General features: G+C 52.0%; 1 protein-coding gene across 1 annotated transcript in view; it reads right to left on the reverse strand.

The window, feature by feature from the left end:
- LOC140425068 (protein EFR3 homolog B-like) overlaps positions 1-19,979 on the reverse strand; it is a 500,803-nt gene that overhangs the window by 16,436 nt on the left and 464,388 nt on the right. Inside the window, exons 16-17 of the mRNA XM_072508948.1 lie at positions 13,946-14,077; positions 13,707-13,774 (exon numbers count right to left, since the gene is read on the reverse strand). Of these exons, the coding sequence (XP_072365049.1) occupies positions 13,707-13,774; positions 13,946-14,077 (200 nt within the window). The remainder of the gene's footprint in view (positions 1-13,706; positions 13,775-13,945; positions 14,078-19,979) is intronic.

A 19,979-nucleotide genomic window follows, 5' to 3' on the forward strand; every position in this document is an offset into this window, starting at 1 on the left:
TCTGTGATTCCAGACCCACAGCAGTGTGAGTGTCTCTGTCTGTGATTCCAGACGCAGAGCAGTGTGAGTCACTCTCTCTGTGATTCCAGACCCACAGCAGTGTGAGTGTCTCTGTGATTCCAGACCCATAGCAGTGTGAGTGTCTCTGTGATTCGAGACCCACAACAGTGTGAGTGTCTCTGTCTGTGATTCCAGACCCACAGCAGTGTGAGTGACTCTGTCTGTGATTCCAGACCCACAGCAGTCTGAGTGTCTCTGTGATTCCAGAACCGCAGCAGTGTGTGTCTCTGTCTGTGATTCCAGACCCACAGCAAAGTGAGTGTCTCTGTCTGTGATTCCAGACCCACAGCAGTGTGAGTGACTCTGTCTGTGATTCCAGACCCAAAACAGTGTGAGTGCCTCTGTGATTCCAGACTCATAGCCGTGTGAGTGTCTCTGTCTGTGATTCCAGACCCACAGCAGTGTGAGTGACTCTGTCTGTGATTCCAGACCCAAAACAGTGTGAGTGCCTCTGTGATTCCAGACTCATAGCCGTGTGAGTGACTCTGTCTGTGATTCCAGACCCACAGCAGTGTGAGTGTCTCTGTCTGTGATTCCAGAACCACAGCAGTGTGCGTGTCTCTGTCTGTGATTCCAGACCAACAGCAGTGTGAGTGACTCTGTCTGTGATTCCAGACCCATAGCAATGTGAGTGACTCTGTCTGTGATTCCAGACCCACAGCAGTGTGAGTGTCTCTGTGATTCCAGACCCACAGCAGTGTGAGTGTCTCTGTCTGTGATTCCAGAACCACAGCAGTGTGCGTGTCTCTGTCTGTGATTCCAGACCAACAGCAGTGTGAGTGACTCTGTCTGTGATTCCAGACCCATAGCAGTGTGAGTGCCTCTGTGATTCAGACCCACAGCAGTGTGAGTGTCTCTGTCTGTGATCCCAGACCCACAGCAGTGTGAGTGCCTCTGTGATTCCAGACCCACAGCAGTGTGAGTGTCTCTGTCTGTGATTCCAGACCCACAGCAGTGTGAGTGACTCTGTCTGTGATTCCAGACCCACAGCAGTGTGAGTGACTCTGTCTGTGATTCCAGACCCAGAGCAGTGTGAGTGTCTCTGTCTGTGATTCCAGACCCACAGCAGTGTGAGTGACTCTGTGATTCCAGACCCACAGCAGTGTGAGTGACTCTGTGATTCCAGACCCACAGCAGTGTGAGTCTCTCTGTGATTCCAGACCCACAGCAGTGTGAGTGACTCTGTCTGTGATTCCAGACACACAGCAGTGTGAGTGTCTCTGTGATTCCAGACCCACAGCAGTGTGAGTGTCTCTGTGATTCCAGACCCACAGCAGTGTGAGTGACTCTGTCCGTGATTCCGGACCCAAAGCTGTGTGAGTGACTCTGTCTGTGATTCCAGACCCACAGCAGTGTGAGTGTCTCTGTCTGTGATTCCAGATCCACAGCAGTGTGAGTGACTCTGTCTGTGATTCCAAACCCACAGCAGTGTGAGTGTCTCTGTGATTCCAGACCCACAGCAGTGTGAGTGACTCTGTGATTCTAGACCCACAGCAGTGTGAATGTCTCTGTCTGTGATTCCAGACCCACAGCAGTGTGAGTGACTCTGTGATTCCAGACCCACAGCAGTGTGAGTGTCTCTGTCTGTGATTCCAGACCCACAGCAGTGTGAGTGACTCTGTCTGTGATTCCAGACCCACAGCAATGTGAGTGACTCTGTCTGTGATTCCAGACCCACAGCAGTGTGAGTGACTCTGTCTGTGATTCCAGACCCACAGCAGTGCGAGTGTCTCTGTCTGTGATTCCAGACCCACAGCAGTGTGAGTGACTCTGTCTGTGATTCCAGACCCACAGCAGTGCGAGTGACTCTGTCTGTGATTCCAGACCCACAGCAGTGCGAGTGACTCTGTCTGTGATTCCAGACCCACAGCAGTGTGAGTGACTCTGTGTGTGATTCCAGACCCACAGCAGTGTGAGTGTCTCTGTCTGTGATTCCAGACCCTCAGCAGTGTGAGTGACTCTGTCTGTGATTCCAGACCCACAGCAGTGTGAGTGACTCTGTCTGTGATTCCAGACCCACAGCAGTGTGAGTGACTCTGTCTGTGATTCCAGACCCACAGCAGTGTGAGTGTCTCTGTCTGTGATTCCAGACCCACAGCAGTGTGAGTGACTCTGTCTGTGATTCCAGACCCACAGCAGTGTGAGTGACTCTGTCTGTGATTCCAGACCCACAGCAGTGTGAGTGACTCTGTGATCCCAGACCCACAGCAGTGTGAGTGTCTCTGTCTGTGATTCCAGACACACAGCAGTGTGAGTGACTCTGTCTGTGATTCCAGATCCACAGCAGTGTGAGTGACTCTGTCTGTGATTCCAAACCCACATCAGTGTGAGTGTCTCTGTGATTCCAGACCCACAGCAGTGTGAGTGACTCTGTGATTCTAGACCCACAGCAGTGTGAATGTCTCTGTCTGTGATTCCAGACCCACAGCAGTGTGAGTGACTCTGTGATTCCAGACCCACAGCAGTGTGAGTGACTCTGTCTGTGATTCCAGACCCACAGCAATGTGAGTGACTCTGTCTGTGATTCCAGACCCACAGCAGTGTGAGTGACTCTGTCTGTGATTCCAGACCCACAGCAGTGTGAGTGTCTCTGTCTGTGATTCCAGACCCACAGCAGTGTGAGTGACTCTGTCTGTGATTCCAGACCCACAGCAGTGCGAGTGACTCTGTCTGTGATTCCAGACCCACAGCAGTGTGAGTGACTCTGTCTGTGATTCCAGACCCACAGCAGTGTGAGTGACTCTGTGTGTGATTCCAGACCCACAGCAGTGTGAGTGTCTCTGTCTGTGATTCAAGACCCTCAGCAGTGTGAGTGACTCTGTCTGTGATTCCAGACCCACAGCAGTGTGAGTGACTCTGTCTGTGATTCCAGACCCACAGCAGTGTGAGTGACTCTGTCTGTGATTCCAGACCCACAGCAGTGTGAGTGTCTCTGTCTGTGATTCCAGACCCACAGCAGTGTGAGTGACTCTGTCTGTGATTCCAGACCCACAGCAGTGTGAGTGACTCTGTCTGTGATTCCAGACCCACAGCAGTGTGAGTGTCTCTGTGATTCCAGACCCACAGCAGTGTGAGTGACTCTGTGATCCGAGACCCACAGCAGTGTGAGTGTCTCTGTCTGTGATTCCAGACCCACAGCAGTGTGAGTGTCTCTGTGATTCCAGACCCACAGCAGTGTGAGTGTCTCTGTGATTCCAGACACACAGCAGTGTGAGTGACTCTGTCTGTGATTCCAGACACACAGCAGTGTGAGTGACTCTGTCTGTGATTCCAGACCCATAGCAGTGTGAGTGTCTCTGTCTGTGATTCCAGACCCACAGCAGTGTGAGTGACTCTGTCTGTGATTCCAGACCCACAGCAGTGTGAGTGTCTCTGTGATTCCAGACCCACAGCAGTGTGATTGTCTCTGTGATTCCAGACCCACAGCAGTGTGAGTGTCTCTGTGATTCCAGACCCACAGCAGTGTGAGTGACTCTGTCTGTGATTCCAGACCCATAGCAGTGTGAGTGACTCTGTCTGTGATTCCAGACCCACAGCAGTGTGAGTGCCTCTGTGATTCCAGACTCATAGCAGTGTGAGTGCCTCTGTGATTCCAGACCCACAGCAGTGTGAGTGTCTCTGTCTGTGATTCCAGACCCACAGCAGTGTGAGTGACTCTGTCTGTGATTCCAGACCCACAGCAGTGTGAGTGTCTCTGTCTGTGATTCCAGACCCACAGCAGTGTAAGTGACTCTGTCTGTGATTCCAGACCCATAGCAGTGTGAGTGCCTCTGTGATTCCAGCCTCATAGCAGTGTGAGTGTCTCTGTCTGTGATTCCAGACCCACAGTAGTGAAAGTGACTCTGTCTGTGATTCCACACCCATAGCAGTGTGAGTGCCTCTGTGATTCCAGACTCAAAGAAGTGTGAGTGACTCAGTCTGTGATTCCAGACCCACAGCAGTGTCAGTGACTCTGTCTGTGATTCCAGACCCACAGCAGTGTCAGTGACTCTGTCTGTGATTCCAGACCCACAGCAGTGTGAGTGACTCTCTGATTCCAGACCCACAGCAGTGTGAGTGTCTCTGTGATTCCAGACCCACAGCAGTGTGAGTGTCTCTGTCTGTGATTCCAGACCCACAGCAGTGTGAGTGTCTCTGTCTGTGATTCCAGACGCACAGCAGTGTGAGTGCCTCTGTGATTCAGACCCACAGCAGTGTGACTGTCTCTGTCTGTGATCCCAGACCCACAGCAGTGTGAGTGCCTCTGTGATTCCAGACCCACAGCAGTGTGAGTGTCTCTGTCTGTGATTCCAGACCCACAGCAGTGTGAGTGACTCTGTCTGTGATTCCAGACCCACAGCAGTGTGAGTGACTCTGTCTGTGATTCCAGACCAACAGCAGTGTGAGTGACTCTGTGATTCCAGACCCACAGCAGTGTGAGTGAATCTGTGATTCCAGACCCACAGCAGTGTGAGTGACTCTGTGATTCCAGACCCACAGCAGTGTGAGTGCCTCTGTCTGTGGTTCCAGACCCACAGCAGTGTGAGTGTCTCTGTGATTCCAGACCCACAGCAGTGTGAGTGACTCTGTCTGTGATTCCAGACCCACAGCAGTGTGAGTGACTCTGTGATTCCAGACCCACAGCAGTGTCAGTGACTCTGTCTGTGATTCCAGACCCACAGCAGTGTGAGTGACTCTGTCTGTGATTCCAGACCCACAGCAGTGTGAGTGACTCTGTCTGTGATTCCAGACCCACAGCAGTGTGAGTGTCTCTGTGATTCCAGACCCACAGCAGTGTGAGTGACTCTGTGATTCCAGACCCACAGCAGTGTGAGTGTCTCTGTCTGTGATTCCAGACCCACAGCAGTGTGAGTGACTCTGTGATTCCAGACCCACAGCAGTGTGAGTGACTCTGTCTGTGATTCCAGACCCACAGCAATGTGAGTGACTCTGTCTGTGATTCCAGACCCACAGCAGTGTGAGTGACTCTGTCTGTGATTCCAGACCCACAGCAGTGTGAGTGACTCTGTCTGTGATTCCAGACCCACAGCAGTGTGAGTGTCTCTGTCTGTGATTCCAGACCCACAGCAGTGTGAGTGACTCTGTCTATGATTCCAGACCCACAGCAGTGTGAGTGTCTCTGTGATTCCAGACCCACAGCAGTGTGAGTGTCTCTGTCTGTGATTCCAGACCCACAGCAGTGTGAGTGTCTCTGTCTGTGATTCCAGACCCACAGCAGTGTGAGTGCCTCTGTGATTCACACCAACAGCAGTGTGAGTGTCTCTGTCTGTGATTCCAGACCCACAGCAGTGTGAGTGACTCTGTCTGTGATTCCAGACCCACAGCAGTGTGAGTGACTCTGTCTGTGATTCCAGACCAACAGCAGTGTGAGTGACTCTGTGATTCCAGACCCACAGCAGTGTGAGTGACTCTGTCTGTGATTCCAGACCCACAGCAGTGTGAGTGACTCTGTCTGTGATTCCAGACCCACAGCAGTGTGAGTGACTCTGTGATTCCAGGCCCACAGCAGTGTGAGTGCCTCTGTCTGTGGTTCCAGACCCACAGCAGTGTGAGTGTCTCTGTGATTCCAGACCCACAGCAGTGTGAGTGACTCTGTCTGTGATTCCAGACCCACAGCAGTGTGAGTGACTCTGTGATTACAGACCCACAGCAGTGTCAGTGACTCTGTCTGTGATTCCAGACCCACAGCAGTGTGAGTGACTCTGTCTGTGATTCCAGACCCACAGCAGTGTGAGTGACTCTGTCTGTGATTCCAGACCCACAGCAGTGTCAGTGACTCTGTCTGTGATTCCAGACCCACAGCAGTGTGAGTGTCTCTGTCTGTGAGTCCAGGCCCACAGCAGTGTGAGTGTCTCTGTGATTCCAGACTCATAGCAGTGTGAGTGTCTCTGTCTGTGATTCCAGACCCACAGCAGTGTGAGTGACTCTGTGATTCCAGACCCACAGCAGTGTGAGTGTCTCTGTGATTCCAGACCCACAGCAGTGTGAGTGACTCTGTGATTCCAGACCCACAGCAGTGTGAGTGTCTCTGTCTGTGATTCCAGACCCACAGCAGTGTGAGTGACTCTGTGATTCCAGACCCACAGCAGTGTGAGTGACTCTGTCTGTGATTCCAGACCCACAGCAATGTGACTGACTCTGTCTGTGATTCCAGACCCACAGCAGTGTGAGTGACTCTGTCTGTGATTCCAGACCCACAGCAGTGTGAGTGACTCTGTCTGTGATTCCAGACCCACAGCAGTGTGAGTGTCTCTGTCTGTGATTCCAGACCCACAGCAGTGTGAGTGACTCTGTCTATGATTCCAGACCCACAGCAGTGTGAGTGACTCTGTGATTCCAGACCCACAGCAGTGTGAGTGACTCTGTGATTCCAGATCCACAGCAGTGTGAGTGACTCTGTGATTCCAGACCCACAGCAGTGTGAGTGACTCTGTGATTCCAGACCCACAGCAGTGTGAGTGTCTCTGTCTGTGATTCCAGACCCACAGCAGTGTGAGTGACTCTGTCTGTGATTCCAGACCCATAGCAGTGTGAGTGCCTCTGTGATTCCAGCCTCATAGCAATGTGAGTGTCTCTGTCTGTGATTCCAGACCCACAGTAGTGAAAGTGACTCTGTCTGTGATTCCAGACCCACAGCAGTGTGAGTGACTCTGTCTGTGATTCCAGACCCACAGCAGTGTCAGTGACTCTGTCTGTGATTCCAGACCCACAGCAGTGTCAGTGACTCTGTCTGTGATTCCAGACCCATAGCAGTGTGAGTGCCTCTGTGATTCATACCCACAGCAGTGTGAGTGTCTCTGTCTGTGATCCCAGACCCACAGCAGTGTGAGTGCCTCTGTGATTCCAGACCCACAGCAGTGTGAGTGTCTCTGTCTGTGGTTCCAGACCCACAGCAGTGTGAGTGACTCTGTCTGTGATTCCAGACCCACAGCAGTGTGAGTGACTCTGTCTGTGATTCCAGACCCACAGCAGTGTGAGTGTCTCTGTCTGTGATTCCAGACCCACAGCAGTGTGAGTGACTCTGTGATTCCAGACCCACAGCAGTGTGAGTGACTCTGTGATTCCAGACCCACAGCAGTGTGAGTGACTGTGCTCCCAGACCCACAGCAGTGTGAGTGCATCTGTCTGCGATTCCACACCCACAGCAGTGTGAGTGTCTCTGTGATTCCAGACCCACAGCAGTGTGAGTGACTCTGTCTGTGATTCCAGACCCACAGCAGTGTGAGTGACTCTGTGATTCCAGACCCACAGCAGTGTGAGTGACTCTGTCTGTGATTCCAGACCCAAAGCTGTGTGAGTGACTCTGTCTGTGATTCCAGACCCACAGCAGTGTGAGTGACTCTGTCTGTGATTCCAGACCCACAGCAGTGTGAGTGTCTCTGTGATTCCAGACCCACAGCAGTGTGAGTGACTCTGTCTGTGATTCCAGACCCACAGCAGTGTGAGTGTCTCTGTCTGTGATTCCTGACCCACAGCAGTGTGAGTGACTCTGTGATTCCAGACCCACAGCAGTGTGAGTGACTCTGTCTGTGATTCCAGACCCACAGCAGTGTGAGTGTCTCTGTCTGTGATTCCAGACCCACAGCAGTGAGAGTGACTCTGTCTGTGATTCCAGACACCACAGCAGTGTGAGTGACTCTGTCTGTGATTCCAGACCCACAGCAGTGTGAGTGACTCTGTCTGTGATTCCAGACCCACAGCAGTGTGAGTGTCTCTGTCTGTGATTCCAGACCCACAGCAGTGTGAGTGACTCTGTCTGTGTTTCCAGACCCACAGCAGTGTGAGTGACTCTGTCTGTGATTCCAGACCCACAGCAGTGTGAGTGACTCTGTGATTCCAGACCCACAGCAGTGTGAGTGTCTCTGTCTGTGATTCCAGACCCACAGCAGTGTGAGTGTCTCTGTGATTCCAGACCCACAGCAGTGTGAGTGTCTCTGTGATTCTAGACACACAGCAGTGTGAGTGACTCTGTCTGTGATTCCAGACCCACAGCAGTGTGAGTGACTCTGTCTGTGATTCCAGACCCACAGCAGTGTCAGTGACTCTGTCTGTGATTCCAGACCCATAGCAGTGTGAGTGCCTCTGTGATTCATACCCACAGCAGTGTGAGTGTCTCTGTCTGTGATCCCAGACCCACAGCAGTGTGAGTGCCTCTGTGATTCCAGACCCACAGCAGTGTGAGTGTCTCTGTCTGTGATTCCAGACCCACAGCAGTGTGAGTGACTCCGTCTGTGATTCCAGACCCACAGCAGTGTGAGTGGCTCTGTCTGTGATTCCAGACCCACAGCAGTGTGAGTGTCTCTGTCTGTGATTCCAGACCCACAGCAGTGTGAGTGACTCTGTCTGTGATTCCAGACCCACAGCAGTGTGAGTGTCTCTGTGATTCCAGACACACAGCAGTGTGAGTGTCTCTGTCTGTGATTCCAGACCCACAGCAGTGTGAGTGACTCCGTCTGTGATTCCAGACCCACAGCAGTGTGAGTGGCTCTGTCTGTGATTCCAGACCCACAGCAGTGTGAGTGTCTCTGTCTGTGATTCCAGACCCACAGCAGTGTGAGTGTCTCTGTGATTCCAGACACACAGCAGTGTGAGTGTCTCTGTCTGTGATTCCAGACCCACAGCAGTGTGAGTGACTCCGTCTGTGATTCCAGACCCACAGCAGTGTGAGTGACTCTGTCTGTGATTCCAGACCCACAGCAGTGTGAGTGACTCCGTCTGTGATTCCAGACCCACAGCAGTGTGAGTGGCTCTGTCTGTGATTCCAGACCCACAGCAGTGTGAGTGTCTCTGTGATTCCAGACCCACAGCAGTGTGAGTGTCTCTGTGATTCCAGACCCACAGCAGTGTGAGTGACTCTGTCTGTGATTCCAGACCCACAGCAGTGTGAGTGACTCTGTGATTCCAGACCCACAGCAGTGTGAGTGACTCTGTCTGTGATTCCAGACCCACAGCAGTGTGAGTGTCTCTGTGATTCCAGACCCACAGCAGTGTGAGTGTCTCTGTGATTCCAGACCCACAGCAGTGTGAGTGACTCTGTCTGTGATTCCAGACCCACAGCAGTGTGAGTGACTCTGTGATTCCAGACCCACAGCAGTGTGAGTGACTCTGTGATCCCAGACCCACAGCAGTGTGAGTGCCTCTGTGATTCCAGACCCACAGCAGTGTGAGTGTCTCTGTGATTCCAGACACACAGCAGTGTGAGTGACTCTGTCTGTGATTCCAGACCCACAGCAGTGTGAGTAACTCTGTCTGTGATTCCAGACCCACAGCAGAGTGAGTGACTCTGTCTGTGATTCCAGACCCACAGCAGTGTGAGTGACTCTGTGATTCCAGACCCACAGCAGTGTGAGTGTCTCTGTCTGTGATTCCAGACCCACAGCAGTGTGAGTGACTCTGTGATTCCAGACCCACAGCAGTGTGAGTGTCTCTGTGATTCCAGACCCACAGCAGTGTGAGTGTCTCTGTGATTCCAGACTCATAGCAGTGTGAGTGACTCTGTCTGTGATTCCAGACCCACAGCAGTGTGAGTGTCTCTGTCTGTGATTCCAGACCCACAGCAGTGTGAGTGTCTCTGTGATTCCAGACCCACAGCAGTGTGAGTGACTCTGTCTGTGATTCCAGACCCACAGCAGTGTGAGTGACTCTGTCTGTGATTCCAGACCCACAGCAGTGTGAGTGACTCTGTCTGTGATTCCAGACCCACAGCAGTGTGAGTGTCTCTGTGATTCCAGACCCACAGCAGTGTGAGTGTCTCTGTGATTCCAGACCCACAGCAGTGTGAGTGACTCTGTCTGTGATTCCAGACCCACAGCAGTGTGAGTGTCTCTGTGATTCCAGACCCACAGCAGTGTGAGTGACTCTGTCTGTGATTCCAGACCCACAGCAGTGTGAGTGACTCTGTCTGTGATTCCAGACCCATAGCAGTGTGAGTGTCTCCGTCTGTGATTCCAGACCCACAGCAGTGTGAGTGTCTCTGTGATTCCAGACCCACAGCAGTGTGAGTGACTCTGTCTGTGATTCCAGACCCACAGCAGTGTGAGTGACTCTGTCTGTGATTCCAGACCCACAGCAGTGTGAGTGTCTCTGTGATTCCAGACCCACAGCAGTGTGAGTGACTCTGTCTGTGATTCCAGACCCACAGCAGTGTGAGTGACTCTGTGATTCCAGACACACAGCAGTGTGAGTGACTCTGTCTGTGATTCCAGACCCACAGCAGTGTGAGTGACTCTGTCTGTGATTCCAGACCCACAGCAGTGTGAGTGACTCTGTGATTCCAGACCTACAGCAGTGTGAGTGACTCTGTCTGTGATTCCAGACCCACAGCAGTGTGAGTGACTCTGTGATTCCAGACCCACAGCAGTGTGAGTGACTCTGTCTGTGATTCCAGACCCACAGCAGTGTGAGTGTCTCTGTCTGTGATTCCAGACCCACAGCAGTGTGAGTGACTCTGTCTGTGATTCCAGACCCACAGCAGTGTGAGTGACTCTGTGATTCCAGACACACAGCAGTGTGAGTGACTCTGTCTGTGATTCCAGACCCACAGCAGTGTGAGTGACTCTGTCTGTGATTCCAGACCCACAGCAGTGTGAGTGACTCTGTGATTCCAGACCCACAGCAGTGTGAGTGACTCTGTCTGTGATTCCAGACCCACAGCAGTGTGAGTGTCTCTGTCTGTGATTCCAGACCCACAGCAGTGTGAGTGTCTCTGTCTGTGATTCCAGACCCACAGCAGTGTGAGTGACTCTGTGATTCCAGACACACAGCAGTGTGAGTGACTCTGTGATTCCAGACCCACAGCAGTGTGAGTGTCTCTGTCTGTGATTCCAGACCCACAGCAGTGTGTGTCTCTGTCTGTGATTCCAGACCCACAGCAGTGTGAGTGACTCTGTGATTCCAGACCCACAGCAGTGTGAGTGACTCTGTGATTCCAGACCCACAGCAGTGTGAGTGTCTCTGTCTGTGATTCCAGACCCACAGCAGTGTGTGTCTCTGTCTGTGATTCCAGACCCACAGCAGTGTGAGTGACTCTGTGATTCCAGACCCACAGCAGTGTGAGTGACTCTCTCTGTGATTCCAGACCCACAGCAGTGTGAGTGACTCTGTGATTCCAGACCCACAGCAGTGTGAGTGTCTCTGTGATTCCAGACACACAGCAGTGTGAGTGTCTCTGTCTGTGATTCCAGACACACAGCAGTGTGAGTGTCTCTGTCTGTGATTCCAGACACACAGCAGTGTGAGTGACTCTGTGATTCCAGACCCACAGCAGTGTGAGTGACTCTGTCTGTGATTCCAGACACACAGCAGTGTGAGTGTCTCTGTCTGTGATTCCAGACACACAGCAGTGTGAGTGTCTCTGTGATTCCAGACCCACAGCAGTGTGAGTGACTCTGTCTGTGATTCCAGACACACAGCAGTGTGAGTGTCTCTGTGATTCCAGACCCACAGCAGTGTGAGTGACTCTGTCTGTGATTCCAGACCCACAGCAGTGTGAGTGTCTCTGTCTGTGATTCCAGACCCACAGCAGTGTGAGTGACTCTGTCTGTGATCCCAGACCCACAGCAGTGTGAGTGACTCTGTGATTCCAGACCCACAGCAGTGTGAGTGACTCTGTCTGTGATTCCAGACCCACAGCAGTGTGAGTGTCTCTGTCTGTGATTCCAGACCCACAGCAGTGTGAGTGACTCTGTCTGTGATCCCAGACCCACAGCAGTGTGCATGACTCTGTGATTCCAGACCCACAGCAGTGTGAGTGTCTCTGTCTGTGATTCCAGACCCACAGCAGTGTGAGTGACTCTGTCTGTGATTCCAGACCCACAGCAGTGTGAGTGTCTCTGTCTGTGATTCCAGACCCACAGCAGTGTGAGTGACTCTGTGATTCCAGACCCACAGCAGTGTGAGTGACTCTGTGATCCCAGACCCACAGCAGTGTGAGTGACACTGTCTGTGATTCCAGACCCACAGCAGTGTGAGTGACTCTGTGATTCCAGACCCACAGCAGTGTGAGTGTCTCTGTGATTCCAGACCCACAGCAGTGTGAGTGACTCTGTGATCCCAGACCCACAGCAGTGTGAGTGTCTCTGTCTGTGATTCCAGACCCACAGCAGTGTGAGTGTCTCTGTGTGTGATTCCAGACCCACAGCATTGTGAGTGTCTCTGTCTGTGATTCCAGACCCACAGCAGTGTGAGTAACTCTGTCTGTGATTCCAGACCCACAGCAGTGTGAGTGTCTCTGTCTGTGATTCCAGACCCGCAGCAGTGTGAGTGTCTCTGTCTGTGATTCCAGACACACAGCAGTGTGAGTGACTCTGTGATCCCAGACCCACAGCAGTGTGAGTGACTCTGTGATTCCAGACCCACAGCAGTGTGAGTGACACTGTCTGTGATTCAAGACCCACAGCAATGTGAGTGACTCTGTCTGTGATTCCAGACCCACAGCAGTGTGAGTGTCTCTGTCTGTGATTCCAGATCCACAGCAGTGTGAGTGTCTCTGTGATTCCAGACCCACAGCAGTGTTAGTGACTCTGTCTGTGATTCCAGACGCACAACAGTGTGAGTGTCTCTGTCTGTGATTCCAGACCCACAGCAGTGTGTGTCTCTGTCTGTGATTCCAGACCCACAGCAGTGTGAGTGACACTGTCTGTGATTCCAGACCCACAGCAGTGTGAGTGTCTCTGTGATTCCAGACCCACAGCAGTGTGAGTGTCTCTGTCTGTGATTCCAGACCCACAGCAGTGTGAGTGACTCTGTCTGTGATTCCAGATCTCGATGCGGCGTCAGTTTTGCTGCCGTGGAACTCCTCCAATCCTGCGTCGGTGTCAATACTTTGGGCGGTATTGTCCGCTTGCCGACACTGAAATCGCATTCGGCGATTGGTTGTAGAATCCCTTTTGCCGGCAAAATGAGGCACAGCCCCATTTACGGATGCCCCCCTCCAAAACGGCGACAGCGGTAAGCACGCCGCACACCGTTGGGGTGGCCTCAGGATGTCACCTGAAAGCCCTTCCGCCATTCTCCGCCCCCAATGGGCAGACTTCTCAACGACACAGAGCACTGGTGTCCTGAGATTCCATCAATTTCGCTTGGTGGGTGTAGACTGTCCTGTGCCACCACAGTCGGAGGGGTTGGGAGGGGAGGGGATGGGGAGAGCTGTTCCGCTGGCCAGGGCAGCTTCGGTGGGGGCTGGGGGGACTGTTGGGGGATTGTCCGGCTGTGGCGAGGGTGGTTACAGGGGGCACTATCTGGCAGGCGGGGTTAGCGCGCAGCCGGCGCCAGGTTTTACGGCACACTCGCTGCAAGTCGCATGCACGGCCACGGATCCGACAATTCTCCGTCTGTATCTGCAGGGAATGCCCGGGGGCTGTGCGGCCTCCCACTGGATGGAGCTTCGGTGCGGGGGGAGTGTCGAGCTTTCCGTCGTAAGACTAGGCACAGGGTCCGGAGATAGCTTCTAAATCACAGAATCCAGCCCTTACCCTCCGAAACGGAGAATCCCACCCCCAGAATTAGCAGTAAAATAAGCAGCAGTTGGTCAATAGGCACAGGAAACAGACTCAGTGATTGGGAAAGGAAAGTTAAGAATGTGAGGGAAACTCAGCAGGTATTTTAAAGACACTCAGGAGGATGTCACCCCAATTCTCTGCACGAACCTGTTTGCAGTCTCAAAGACTCCCTCTGGTAAGAGATATGGGGCCTCCTTCCTTCTGACTTCAACTACCTGAAAACATCAATAGAAAAGAAATGAAGAGACGCAGAGAAAGGGCAAGGTGCATCATGGGTTTCACTCAGAGACGGCGCAACAAGGGGTCTACGAAATGAGGCAGAGCCGGGGATAGAGGTTCACTGCCAGGGAGGCCCTATCTCTGGTCCACTGCCCAGATACCCTTACCTGCTGGATATTCTGGCAGAAGGCAGGCAGGCTGGTAAGCTGGCTGATGAGGTTCAGGTAGGCAGAGGATACAGCATGAATCGCACAGCGTGTCCACGCAGGGAGGCCATCCTCATTGGTCAATGAAAGTTCCTGTTAAAGAAAGAGAGCTTACTGTCCCTTGCAGTGTTGCACTGAACAGAAAACACCGGGAGAGTGATGGATTGAAAACCCGACCTGCGAGTGAGAAGTGGGATGAGATATTCGCTTCCGAGTTTGTAGTTTATGAATAAACAGAACGTCTGGTGCAATAATGAGATTCAATAAAAGGCCAAAAATAAATCGAGGAGGAACAGTGTAGAATATAACAATAAAAAGATCAGAAATAAGATCAGGAGAAAGCCATTTGGCCCTTTGAGACTGCCCCTCCTTGATCTTCCATTCCACACGTCCTCTTTGTTCTATCCTCACATCCTTCATTTCATTTGTACCCATCGTCCTCTCGTGAACTTCAGTAAGGCCTTTGACAAGGTCCCTCATGGTAGACTAGTACAAAAGGTGAAGTCACACGGGATCAGGGGTGAGCTGGCAAGGTGGATACAGAACTGGCTAGGTCATCGAAGGCAGAGGGTAGCAATGGAAGGATGCTTTTCTAATTGGAGGGCTGTGACCAGTGGTGTTCCACAGGGATCAGTGCTGGGACCTTTGCTCTTTGTAGTATATATAAATGATTTGGAGGAAAATGTAACTGGTCTGATTAGGAAGTTTGCAGACGACACAAAGGTTGGTGGAATTGCGGATAGCGATGAGGACTGTCAGAGGATACAGCAGGATTTAGATTGTTTGGAGACTTGGGCGGAGAGATGGCAGATGGAGTTTAATCCGGACAAATGTGAGGTAATGCATTTTGGAAGGTCTAATGCAGGTAGGGAATATACAGTGAATGGTAGAACCCTCAAGAGTATTGAAAGTCAGAGAGATCTAGATGTACAGGTCCACAGGTCACTGAAAGGGGCAACACAGGTGGAGAAGGTAGTCAAGAAGGCATATGGCATGCTTGCCTTCATTGGCCGGGGCATTGAGTATAAGAATTGGCAAGTCATGTTGCAGCTGTATAGAACCTTAGTTAGGCCACACTTGGAGTATAGTGTTCAATTCTGGTCGTCACACTACCAGAAGGATGATGTGGAGATGCCGGCGTTGGACTGGGGTGAGCACAGTACGAAGTCTTACAACACCAGGTTAAAGTCCAACAGGTTTGTTTCGATGTCACTAGCTTTCGGAGCGCTGCTCCTTCCTCAGGTGAATGAAGAGGTCTGTTCCAGAAACACATATATAGACAAATTCAAAGATGCCAAACAATGCTAGGAATGCGAGCATTAGCAGGTGATTAAATCTTTACAGGTCCAGAGATGGGGTAACCCCAGGTTAAAGAGGTGTGAATTGTATAAAGCCAGGACAGTTGGTAGGATTTCGCAGGCCAGATGGTGGGGGATGAATGTAATGTGACATGAATCCCAGGTCCCGGTTGAGGCCGCACTCATGTGTGCGGAACTTGGCTATAAGTTTCTTCTCGGCGATTCTGCGTTGTCGCGGGTCCTGAAGGCCGCCTTGGAGAACGCTTACCCGGAGATCAGAGGCTGAATGCCCTTGACTGCTGAAGTGTTCCCCGACTGGAAGGGAACATTCCTGCCTGGTGATTGTTGCGCGATGTCCGTTCATTCATTGTCGCAGCGTCTGCATGGTCTCGCCAATGTACCACGCTTCGGGACATCCTTTCCTGCAGCGTATGAGGTAGACAACGTTGGCCGAGTCGCACAAGTATGTACCGCGTCCCTGGTGGGTGGTGTTCTCACGTGTAATGGTGGTATCCATGTCGATGATCTGGCACGTCTTGCAGAGATTGCCATGGCAGGGTTGTGTGGTGTCGTGGTCACTGTTCTGAAGACTGGGTAGTTTGCTGCAAACAATGGTTCGTTTGAGGTCTTTCGGTTGTTTGAAGGCAAGTAGTGGGGGTGTGGGGATGACCTTGGCAAGATGTTCATCGTCATCAATGACGTGTTGAAGGCTGTGAAGAAGATGACGTAGTTTCTCCGCTCCGGGGAAGTACTGGACGACGAAGGGTATTCTGTCGGTTGTGTCCCATGTTTGTCTTCTGAGGAGGTCGGTCCGGTTTTTCACTGTGGCGCGTTGGAACTGTCGATCGATGAGTCGAGCGCCATATCCCGTTCGTACGAGGGCATCTTTCAACATCTGTAGATGTCTGTTACGCTCCTCCTCGTCTGAGCAGATCCTGTGTATACGGAACGCTTGTCCATAGGGGATGGCTTCTTTAATGTGTTTAGGGTGGAAGCTGGAGAAGTGGAGCATCGTGAGGTTATCCGTGGGTTTGCGGTAAAGCGAAGTGCTGAGGTGACCGTCCTTGATGGAGACGAGTGTGTCCAAGAATGCAACTGATTTTGGAGAGTAGTCCATGGTGAGTCTGATGGTTGGATGGAACTTATTAATGTCATCGTGTAGTCGTTTCAGTGATTCTTCGCCGTGGGTCCAAAGGAAAAAAATGTCATCGATGTATCTGGTGTATAACGTCGGTTGAAGGTCCTGTGCGGTGAGTAGGTCCTGTTCAAACTTGTGCATGAAGATGTTGGCGTATTGGGGTGCGAATTTGGTCCCCATGGCTGTTCCGTGCGTCTGGATGAAGAACTTGTTGTCGAAGGTGAAGACGTTGTGATCCAGAATGAAGCGGATGAGTTGCAGAATTGCGTCTGGAGATTGGCAGTTGTTGGTGTTGAGTACTGAGGCTGTTGCAGCAATGCCGTCGTCATGGGGGATGCTGGTGTAGAGTGCCGTGACGTCCATTGTGACGAGGAATGTTCCTGGTTCAACTGGTCCATGGGTGCTGAGTTTCTGTAGGAAGTCCGTCGTGTCGCGACAGAAGCTGGGTGTACCTTGTACGATGGGTTTCAAGATGCCCTCGATGTAGCCAGAGAGGTTCTCACACAGGGTCCCATTGCCTGAAACGATAGGGCGGCCTGGTGTGTTGGCCTTATGTATTTTCAGGAGGCAGTAGAGATCTCCAATGCGGGGAGTACGTGGGATGAGAGCACGTAGGGTGCTCTGAAGATCTGGATCCAAGATCTTGATCAGTCTGTTAAGTTGGCGGATGTGTTCCTTGGTCGGATCTGCGGGTAACTGTCTGTAGTGTTCTTGGTTGTTCAATTGTTGGTATACTTCTTTGCAGTAGTCCATTCTGTTCAGTACGACAGTGGCCCCCCCTTTGTCTGCTGGTTTGATGACGATGCTGCGGTTGGTCTTGAGAGCGCGGATGGCATTGCGTTGTGCTTGGGCGACGTTCGGGGCTGTCTTGTGAATGCGACTGATGGATCTGGCATTGACGTGACACCTGACGGCTTGAGCATACATGTCGAGTCTAAGGCAGCGGCCTTCCGGAGGGGTCCAATTCGACTCTTTCCTCTTCGGTTGCCGCACCGCAGATCTCTCGGTCTGCTGTTCCGGTTCATTGGTAGTCTGCTTGGGTTCGCTGTTGGCCTCTTGGGGTCTGTGGAAGAATTCCCAGAGCCTCATTCGCCTGATGAATTCCTCAGTGTCTGCCGCGAGACTGATGGGGTCCATTTTGGTGGTGGTGCAGAAATTGAGCCCTCTGCTGAGGACTTCGATTTTGTCTGGTTGAAGGGTGTAGTCTGGCAAGTTGACGACGCAACCTGGAAACCAAGATAGAGGCCATATTCTCAGACCAGCTGCGGAACACCGCCAAACAGATGAGACAACAATACTATGCCACCTATATGCACACCAAGAACAGAAAGCTTGAGAAACTTGGCATCACCACCGGCAGCAACCAGGCCACCCCCGGTGTCACAGTAGAAAACAATACAGGGAAATCTATTGTCAACTTGTCAGACTCCACCCTTCAGACTAAACCGACCTCCTCAGAAGACAAACATGGGACACAACCGACAGAATACCCTTCGTCGTCCAGTACTTTCCCGGAGCGGAGAAACTACGCCATCTTCTTCACAGCCTTCAACACGTCATTGATGACGATGAACATCTTGCCAAGGTCATCCCCACACCCCCACTACTTGCCTTCAAACAACCGCGCAACCTCAAACAGACCATTGTTTGCAGCAAACTACCCAGTCTTCAGAACAGTGACCACGACACCACACAACCCTGTCATGGTAATCTCTGCAAGACGTGCCAGATCATCGACATGGATATCACCATTACACGTGAGAACACCACCCACCAGGTACGCGGTACATACTCGTGCGACTCGGCCAATGTTGTCCACCTCATACGCTGCAGGAAAGGATGTCCCGAAGCGTGGTACATTGGCGAGACCATGCAGACGCTGCGACAACGAATGAACGGACATCGCGCAACAATCACCAGGCAGGAATGTTCCCTTCCAGTCGGGGAACACTTCAGCAGTCAAGGGCATTCAGCCTCTGATCTCCGGGTAAGCGTTCTCCAAGGCGGCCTTCAGGACCCGCGACAACGCAGAATCGCCGAGAAGAAACTTATAGCCAAGTTCCGCACACATGAGTGCGGCCTCAACCGGGACCTGGGATTCATGTCGCATTACATTCATCCCCCACCATCTGGCCTGCGAAATCCTACCAACTGTCCTGGCTTGGTACAATTCACACCTCTTTAACCTGGGGTTACCCCATCTCTGGATCTGTAAAGATTTAATCACCTGCTAATGCTCGCATTCCTAGCATTGTTTGGCATCTTTGAATTGGTCTATATATGTGTTTCTGGAACAGACCTCTTCATTCACCTGAGGAAGGAGCAGCGCTCCGAAAGCTAGTGACATCGAAACAAACCTGTTGGACTTTAACCTGGTGTTGTAAGACTTCGTACTGTATCAGAAGGATGTGGAGGCTTTAGAGAGGGTGCAGAAGAGATTTACCAGAATGTTGCCTGGTATGGAGGACATTAGCTAGGAGGAGCGGTTGAATAAACTCGGTTTGTTCTCACTGGAACGACGGAGGTTGAGGGGCGACCTGATAGAGGTCTACAAAATTAGGAGGGGCATAGACAGAGTGGATAATCAGAGGCTTTTCCCAGGGTAGAGGGGTCAATTACTAGGGGGCATAGGTTTAAGGTGAGAGGGGCAAGGTTTAGAGTAGATGTATGAGGCAAGTTTTTTACACTGAGGGTAGTGGGTGCCTGGAACTCGCTACCGGAGGTGGTGGTGGAAGCAGGGACGATAGGGACATTTAAGGGGCATCTTGACAAATACATGAATTTTGCACTGAGTGCTGAATTTGGTGCTTTTTGAGTGCGATAGTGAGAGTTTGGTGACCGAGGGAGTGCTGAATTTGGTGCTTTTTGAGTGCGATAGTGAGAGTTTGGTGACCGAGGGAGTTAGGTGAGGAGGGAGTAAGGTGCTCCTTTCATTTTGTTTCCGACATTTCCGCAAAGAGTGCGAAGAGAGCCAGGAGTTTACAGGAAGTGTAGCTGACTGGGAGCAGAGTCGGAGGGCGGAGATCTAGTTAGTCCACACAGCAGCTATATTCTGTAAGGTAAGAGGGGATGGAGGCTAGGCCAGTTACATGCTCCTCCTGTAGGATGTGGGTGGGGAGGGATACCACCGGTGTCCCCACTGACTGTACCTGCGGGAAGTGCACCCAACTTCAGCTCCTCAAAGACCGTGTTAGGGAACTGGAGCTGAAGCTGGATGAACTTCGGATCATCCGGGAGGCAGAGGGGGTGATTGAGAAGAGTTACAGGGAGGTAACCACACCCAAGGTACAGGACAAGAATAGCTGGGTTACAGTCAGGGGGAAAAAAACAAACAGGCAGACAGTGCAGGGATCCCTCGTGGCCGTTCCCCTTCAAAACAAGTATACCGTTTTGGATGCTGTTGGGGGGGATGACCTACCGGGGGAAGGCCCTAGCGGCCAGGTCTCTGGCACTGAGTCTGGCTCTGGGGCTCAGAAAGGAAGGGGGAGAATAGAAAAGCAATAGTTGTAGGAGATTCAATGGTTAGGGGAATAGATAGGAGATTCTGTGGTCGCGAGCG

Source organism: Scyliorhinus torazame, chromosome 1, assembly GCF_047496885.1.
Source record: "Scyliorhinus torazame isolate Kashiwa2021f chromosome 1, sScyTor2.1, whole genome shotgun sequence".
Classification (NCBI taxonomy): Eukaryota; Metazoa; Chordata; class Chondrichthyes; order Carcharhiniformes; family Scyliorhinidae; genus Scyliorhinus; species Scyliorhinus torazame.